The following is an 8,979-nucleotide window of genomic DNA, read 5'->3' as shown; positions in this document are numbered from 1 at the left end:
CCTCGTATCATTTGTCTTGCAGAACTGCATTTCCATCTTCATGTGGGGTGCATTTCTGCATTTAGTGGTCCTTTTGTGTGGACAGCAATGGACTTATTATGTGCAGTCATAGTATATTTACTACACATTTACATGTCAATAACATTTATTTAATAAAAGCTTGTTTTCTTTAACCAAGACTTTTTTTACATACATGATTCCAGAGGATTTGTGCTCTTATGTGTAGACATCAGGGTGAAGCTTCAACCAGACAATTGTTGCACCCTCAATCGACCAGGAGAGTAAAGTGTGGCATGCTGGTGATCAATCAGGACCAGCAGGGCCTCCAAGTCCCTCTGCCTCCTCTGTTGATGAGACAAAGATTGAGGTGGAAGTCTGTGTGAAGATTTCCTCTGAGAGTTCTGAACTTGCTGCCCACACCTCAGCAGGGTGGATGAATCTGCTACTGCAGATTACTCCATGACCTGCTAACCCATTTGTGCCAGTAGCAGAACTGTAAGCTCAAATTAGACTCTTTAAATGGTTCCGTTAGAAATGAAAGCATTTATTGAAACCACAAAGGATTCAAGGTTGTGTCTAAGGTGCAGTAATAACACCTTGTGTGGAACAATCCATTTGTTACCAATAGGGGGCATTCAGATGATGCTTGTTAGAAGGCCAAGCATGCAGTGTCTGCAGGGGGTGCTGAAGCCTATCCCAGTGCTCATTAGGTAGAAAGCAGGAAACACCCTGGACAGGTCACCAGTCCATCACAGGGCAGACACTCACACCTATGGACAATTTAGCATCTCCAGTTCACTGTTGGGCTGTGAGAGGAAACCATGCAGACCCAAGTAGAACTGGGCTCGATTCCTGGCCTGGGAATCAAACCATGTCTGAGATATCAGGTTGGTTGCAAATCTTTTATACTCAATGATGGTCTGAGGCCTGGACCCCATACACATCACCAGATGCTATTTTTTCTTGCTAAGTGATGAGCTGCCAGGCCTGTCTTAATTTTCTGCTTCTTCTTAGAGCACCTTACCTTCAGTTTTGCCTTTAGTAAGTAAAGTTCTTGCTTAGTTGAATTAAGGTCAGGTGAAATTCAAAGTCTTGAATTTCTTTCACAACCTTGCTTTTGTCAGCAGCCACACCAATAAATACCAGCCAAATCTATTGTCAGCCATGTATTTCCACACCATAAGACTACTTCCACCATGCTTTACAGAAGAGGGGGTCATGAACAGCTTTGGATCATGAACAGCAGAGACTTGAGAATGGTTAACAACATCTCATGGTAGACCTTCTGTACTTACTCTGGTAAAGTTGTCTCTTGATTGTTGATTTTGACCCAGATATGCCAACCTTGGGAGGGGTTCCTGATCTGACCAACTGTTGTAAGGGTTTTTCTTCATCAGGGAAGAATAGTTGATTCCACCACACCCAATGTTTCTGCTATCTCTGCTGCACTAGCAGTGACAGCTGTTGGACAGCTGTACTTCATATCGTGAGTTAACAACAACATATTCCAAAGGCAAATGCCACACCTGAAATTAACTCTAGATCTGTTTACTTGTAAGAGAAATAATGAGGGAAATATACACATCTGTCCATAAAACAGCTGAGCAGCCACTTGTCTAATAGTTTTGGACCCCTTACAAATAGGGGGATGTATGAAAATGATTAAATGAAATTCACACATTGTCTACCCAATTTCAACTCCAGTATGCCATGGTAGCCAACTAAAACTTTTTTGAAGTCCAAATTTTTATGGACCTGATCACTGGATAATAGTGTACAGAGTTAAGTCCAATCCCATTTCTTCTTTTTACCCCTTGTTTTCGAGTGTCACCTCAGTTCCAAGGGATTTTGGTTGAAATCTTGGCCTATAAATGGGACAACCCTCAAATTAAACCCATTAACAGCTACTAGCGCTGCTCTGGAGGCAAATCCAGCCCATCTTTAGTGATAGCAGAGGAGGGTAAAGTTCAGCTCCTCACTGCTGGACTTTAGTTACATTTAGGGCATCATACGCCTTCAAAGAAGGGGGCAATTATTTATCATCACCCACCCCTATTTCTTTGGTGATACGTCAGATATTTGTCAGCTTCTTGTTCAAATTTTCCCGTTCCACCTTAAATGGTGCAGCAGTTACAGAACTGCAGGAGTACTTAAGGTGGAACTGGAAAATTAGCTGGCTAGCTACAAAGACATTAGCATGCTATTAGCAATTTCAGAGGACTAAGGGCTAAGTGGTAGGGGCAAGGGGTGAAATGAGACTTGGCCTTACAGTCAAAAACATAATGATATGCCCAAACAACCATATTTTAAAGGGCTCGAAAGAGTTAGAAATGTCAAAAAGCAGGACTGAGGACGGGTTAATGTGTTTGACTGACAAATAGGTGAACTCGAGCCTGAGATAGTCAAAAATGCAATGCGCTTTTCGGCTGTGGTGTGCATCGCTCCATTGACAACAATGAAAAGGAAGAGTCTGCAAAGGCTTCATCTGATTACCTGCATTACATTGAAAGTCAGATTCTTTTTTTTAAATGGGATAAAGCAACAATGAGATCTTCCCACATGTAGTGTGAAATGACAAAAACACCCATACATAGGTTATATAAAAACTGAAAAAATCAAAGAGAAGAAAAACAAAAACAATGCAGAGAGTACATAGACTAATACTTAATATTTACAATTGAAATATCACATTGTTTTGTCAGTCTCCAAAAGGGCCGGGTAAGTTCAGGCTCCCTGACTGGGTTTTAAGCCTCATTGGCTTGCAGACTTTACAGTTTCTTTCCTTCCAAGATCATGGAAACCATGCATCGTGCTCCAGGAACCTGGCAGAACCTAAAAGTCTAGGCTAATTTCAGGCCTCGGTTTGATTTATCCTTGCAAGCTCTGCGGCTGTGAAAGCTGTAAATTATTCACCTCCTTCCAGGCCAAGTTGATCCAAAATCGTCAGCCAAGGTTGCTAGCAGGCACGCTAACTCAAGCCTGCTCGTTAAGGAGTGCTAGAATAGCTTAGCACGCTAGCGCAAGCTGAACAGAAGATGTTGTGTCAAGTAAAAGAAATCTCAGGTTCTCCAAAGTCATAAAACAACACAAAATTGGACAAAATAAGATGACAAGAAGAAACTACTATGCTAGTCCTTGCAGTCCTTTCTGTCCACTTTATTAGTCTGTTGGCCAAGCCTCCCTGGTCAAGATGGCTGCTATACATTGGTCTCCAGGCCATTCATGTCGATGGCGCAGTGGTCCTTGTCTTTGTGCTTGAGGTGCCGAGGAGGAATTGGAGGTTTCTTGCGCTCTGGAGGTGGGGGTCGCATTCCCTCTTCCAGCTGCATGAGTCGTGCCACGTCTGGTGGGACGTGCTCAGGTTTGCCTCCTGGTGGTGGAGGCTGGAAGCTGCCGTTGTTCTGCTGACAGTTCATCAGCTGCTGAATGTTGATGGGCTTAGTCTCACAAATTAGGGGAACCTGTAGGAAGAAAGACCAGAAAGATGAAAAAGAGATGGATTTGATTGGTAATGGAATTATATCCTCAGCAAAACAGAAGAAAGCAGCAGTTTTCTTTTCTTTCTTTATTTATTCACTCATTTATTTTTAAGATTTTAAGCCAGATTTTGTTAGAACTGCTAGCTTGACCTTCCCATATCACATTATGCTGCCACCTGGGAGGGTCAAGGAGATCAAGAGAAGGCTGTCTGTTCATTCTGTTATATCAGCCAACGGACGACTACATGGCTTGGCCTCGCAGTAATGGCAGAATGAACCCTTTTCCCTGTGTGTAAAGGGGTTAACCATTTGTGGCAGTAGCTATGAAATGCGATTTCAAAGCATTGGCCCATGTCATCCGGAGATCATGAGTTCAGTCCCTGGTGATGCTACAGCCGTCCATGGTCAGGAGTCTAAGAGAGCGCAACTGGCTTCACTCTCTGGGTGGGTAGTATGGTCCCCCCATCACTTCACATGATGCTAGTGAGCGCAGACGTCTGTTAGCTGATGTAACGGAACTGGTGGTTAGTGTTCTCCTCCAAGCATGTTCAGCTGTCCAATGATGTTGCGTAAGCGGCAGTCCGAAAAGATACGGTGGCGATTCACAGGTTTCGGAGCGATCCTGAGCTAGCCTTCACACTCTTAGAGCTGGTGGTGTCATATAACTGGATATGACTCAAGTGGGGAGTGACTGTACCTTTGTAGGTAAGCTGGCAGATTAACATTAAAGTGTCTTTTATTGCTTTTTAAATGCTGTTTTAATGTGGCTGTTTCACTCAACTGTTTCTTATGAAGAAAGTTGCAATTTTATCTCAGCACAGCTTTCAGTGACTTCCCTCGTTGCTCGCTAGGAGATCGACACAGACTTACTCAGAGATATAAGGAAAACATTTTATGTGATTATATAAATTGAAAATATTGAAGTTGATTTCCATTCTGCCACAGGACACAAGGCACGTTTTGCACTGGAATTCTACTAGACACATTTTCAGGACACCCTGGTTTTGAAATTCTTTATATGAGGTTCCTATTTTGTCTTACTTACATCATCAAGGGTTTTATCAGCATTAAACCACTCTGTGCTAATACTTTGGGTATTTTTAACTTCACGGCTATGAAAGTCTCTTTCTTGACATGAAGATCGAGTTTTATGTAAATAATTATTTGACAGTTTTCTCTGTAGGAGGTTGGTCCAGAGAAGCCAAAAAGTGAGCAATACAGACAGACAGGGAGTAATGGAAAGCTAATAAGGGTCATTGACCAACACTGAGGTACCACACACATCTCTTTATTTCACTCCAAATGCACTGCCAATTCCTCCACTCCACTTTAACACTGGAAAAACTAAGCATAGTCAAGCTGCCCAGAGGCAGCTCGCCCACATACTTTGGCTGAATGATAAGGGGCTTGTCGTGCACACATGGTGTCCATTAAACATTTAGTTCTGCATGGACTGAAGCTTTTGACCAACTTCTGTAAGAGTCAGTCACGATCAATAAAACATTCACAGTCATAACCACCCCAACCATTATGTTAGCAACAGGATTTTCTTCTTTACAGTTCCTTCTATTCATTTTTAACTAGGTTCTAGTGCTTGAGGGTGTGAAGTGTGAATCACAGGAATGACACTTTGCTGAACCTGGTCTTGAAACAGCAGATGCTGCTGAGTGTCACAGTTTCATGGCTTTCTTTCTCAGAGATGTGGACGGATTTGATTGATAAACAAATGTTCACAACTTACATGCCGGACAAGATTGGTAGTATCAGTAGTTCATGGCTATCATTGTCAAACCTGGCTAGGGTTGGGTAGTTAACAAGCTATTCTTGTCAGTTCTATAAAGCAGTCAATATACCATTGTTGTCAGTTCTGAAAAGGGGAGTTGGGTAGTTGACAGCCTTTGGTAGTTGTCAGGCTTTTATTATTAGTTCTGGGTAGTGTTGGGTAGTTGACAGAATTTGGTAGTTGATAGGCTTTTATTGTTTGTTCTGAAAGGGGTTGGGCAGTTGACAGATTTTCGTAGTTGATAGGCTTTTATTGTCACTTCTGAAAAGGGTTTGGCAGTTGACAGAATTTCGTAGTTGATAGGCTTTTATTGTCAGTTCTGAAAAGGTTTGGGTAGTTGACAGAATTTGGTAGTTGATAGGCTTTTATAGTCAATTCAGACAGTATCTGCAGGTTGATTCTCATGTTCAGTTTCAATCTGAATGATTCTTTGTTTGTGACTGAAAATTGGGAGTTGAGCAGTTGACAGAATCTGGTCGTTGATAGGCTTTTACTGTCAATTCTGAAAAGGGTTGAGTAGATGACAGAATCTGATCGTTGATGGGCTATTATTGTTAGTTCTGTTAGGGTTGGGTAGTTTATAGCCTACTATTATCATTTCTGAAAAGAGGAGTTGGGCAGTTGACAGAATTTGGTAGTTGATGGACTTTTATAATCAATTCTGACAGTATCTGCAGGTTGATTCTCATGTCAAGTCTCAAACTGGATGATTCTTTGTGTTTGTGATTGAAAATTGTAGCAGTAGTATTTTGTGCATGTTTCTAGTAGTATGATGCAGAAACAATTTGCTCACATAATCTGTATAAAAGGCTACAGTCAATAGCAGGTTGAAGCAGGATTTTGATACAAGCCCATAATATAAGCAACATGGTCTCTGGCTTTTTTCCACAGTTAGTGAACAGAATTGAGAGGTGGAGGGGGAGAAGATGAGGGCTAACCGAGAGAATGTTTAAACAGAACAAAACTTCCAGCTGTTCTGTGAAAACAACATACATCTGTTTCTCCGTCATACAAAATCCCAAAACGTGAGAATGAGAGTAAACTGTAAAAATAAGCTAGTAAAAAAAGAGATGGCTAAGCAATTAAGATAAGTGAGTAAATACCATTTTACATTTAATAAGGTAAATAAACGGCATTCTGGCAAGCTGACCGTCCACTAAATCCTTGTTTTTGGTGGAGAAAATAGCAAAATGATGTTTGTTTTCCAACATTTGTAAAGGTTTGTGCCCAGCAGTTGGATTGAGCATGAAAAGGATCAAACATTGAAAAAACATGTCGAAAATATGACAAACACCCTTTGATCTTTCAGCAAATTCACATGTAGAGTCTGGGAATTAATTGTGATTCAGTGTAGAACTCTAGACTGAAGTTGCATCAAAAGTAACAGAAGCTATAAGGTACTAGGGACAGGGTGGAGATCAAGACTCACCCCATCTCCCTCTTGCATGAAGTCCTTTCTGCAGATGTGTGCCATGATTCCTGTAGCGAGGGCGTCCCCCATCACATTCACCATAGTTCGGAACCTGTCTCTAAACACAGGGCAGAAGGGACAACGCCAACGGTCACATTTTACAACATCTCACAGACATGAGTAACCAAAAATACATTCTTGTAACATGAATTTTCACGTATATGTGTGTAAACTGCAAACCTGTGTCCTACATTGTGCCTCACTCAAAAAGCAATCAGGGCTGAAACACACGCAGTCTGGGCTGAAACACCCCTTATAAGTTCAATTTGAGTGGGTGGGACTCAAATGCAGAAGGCCAGAAAGGTGGACACATGGATATGACTTGGTTTTAGTGACATCACAAAAACAATACATTCAAAATGGGCTGTTTTATGCCCTGCTATTGGTTGCTACTACTCTTTCATCTATGTGACTGGACTGAAGTCTTTAACACCCAAAATCAACTCTAGATTTACTGTTTACTGTTAATCTGGGTCTAGAAGCACAGGACCCATGAGTGCTTCTGACGCATTTTGCAGACTATGCAAATTAACCACATAGCACTAAAATTAGTGACCTCACTTTCTAACTTCCGCGACCCTGACGGAGAAGCGGCTTAGAAAATGGATGGATGGATGGACTTTCTAACTTTACTGGGATTGGTTGAAGGCCAAAGCCTTTATGTACTATAAGACTGTTATAATAATAGCTATAGTATTATAGCGGTCTGTTTGTCATAATGAAAATAGCATGTGGCATGTTGAAACAAGGAATAAACAAACAAACAAACAAGCAAACAAATACATATCGCTGTTGTCAGAAGAAAACCTTACATCTCCAAAAAGGAAAAAAACTACTTGACTTTTAATGTCAATTCGTTTAAGTCAATGGAACCAGACATTTTTCCAAGTGATTTCGGGCCAGTTGGGCAACAAGCATTTTCAAATTATGTCAAAAACTGAAAAACTACAAAAATGGACATATATGGATGCACAATGTTTTGTTCTAAGAGTGAAAAGTACACAAAGTAGTATATACCATATATTTGCATAGTGTGTAAGATATCACTGCTGTCGGAACAAAACCTCGTATCTCCAGAATGGTAACTTTACAGGAGAAAGAAAAAGCCTACTTTATTTTAATGTAAGTCAATGGAACCATTGTCATTTTGGCCCGTTTCATTTGGTCCATTCCTCATGAAACTTACACGCAATGCAAAGGACAACAGGCAATTTCAAATGATGTAAAAAACTGACAAAATATAAAGCAGCGCTATACATATCAATTGTATCAGATACGTTAACTTTAAGAATGTATTCAAGAAATGCTGTAAATCAATTTCTTCCAACCACTTGAAGAATATCATGATTTTCATGGACAGACTTTAGCCAAAAGTTGGGTTATTTACTCACAAGGCCCAGTCCACAGCGATGATAAGCGTGATGTCATCAGTGGGCAGGCCGACGGATGTAAGAACTATCACCATGGTGACCAGACCAGCCTGTGGAATCCCAGCTGCGCCGATGCTGGCGGCTGTTGCCGTGATACTGGAAAAAAAAAAAGAAATGAAACAGCAAAATAAAGTAATATGACCCAAACTCATATGGGAAACTCTGCGGTGACAGAAGTGTCCCAGCTGCTGGAGGGAACGGAGAGCGGTGTTGACAGATCTCAGGCCTCCGCTGAAGTTTCCAGATGGTTTTGAGATGTACATGAGGAACATCGCTGAGAAACCCAAACCTTTTGGCATTTGTGCCATAATGGAAGATGCCAACTGCCTGATTTAAAAGTGTAGTTACACAACATGGCTTAGGTAAGGGAATCATTTTCCACAAGCGATGGCTGCGCTTCTGTGGCAACATCTACTTCTTTAAAACAGTTCTGATTGAAACCTGCTCAGTTCCAACTGCGTAATTGGTTTAACCATATCAAGTCACAACTGAGATACAGGCATACCAGTCAATTGTATGGCCTGCATGCAAGTTATGTTTCTAAGGGGGTTTTACCTACAAAACACAAACTACAGAACTAATCCTGGGTTGTGTTAATCCTGTGCCATTAAACAAACTGTATACATAAGTCCAAGTTATATTAATCCTTTACTATTAAATGAAACACAGCAATAAGCCCAGGTTATATTAATCTTGTGCTATAAAACAAATCGCATGATTAAGCCAAGTGCATATTAGTTTATACTAACCAAAAAATAAGACTAGGTTATATTAAACCTGTGCAATAATAAAACAATAAGTAAATAAGTAGAAATA

General features: G+C 40.9%; 1 protein-coding gene across 1 annotated transcript in view; it reads right to left on the bottom strand.

The window, feature by feature from the left end:
* Positions 1–2,011: 2,011 nt before the first annotated feature.
* Positions 2,012–8,979, bottom strand: part of slc1a7b (solute carrier family 1 member 7b) — a 90,006-nt gene continuing 83,038 nt past the window's right edge. Inside the window, exons 9-11 of the mRNA XM_017718725.2 lie at positions 8,125–8,259; positions 6,692–6,791; positions 2,012–3,461 (exon numbers count right to left, since the gene is read on the bottom strand). Coding sequence (XP_017574214.1) covers positions 3,198–3,461; positions 6,692–6,791; positions 8,125–8,259 — 499 coding nt within the window. The 3' untranslated portion in view covers positions 2,012–3,197. The remainder of the gene's footprint in view (positions 3,462–6,691; positions 6,792–8,124; positions 8,260–8,979) is intronic.

The sequence above is a fragment of the Pygocentrus nattereri genome, chromosome 9, assembly GCF_015220715.1.
Source record: "Pygocentrus nattereri isolate fPygNat1 chromosome 9, fPygNat1.pri, whole genome shotgun sequence".
Classification (NCBI taxonomy): Eukaryota; Metazoa; Chordata; class Actinopteri; order Characiformes; family Serrasalmidae; genus Pygocentrus; species Pygocentrus nattereri.
This window is presented reverse-complemented; position numbering and strand designations above follow the sequence as displayed.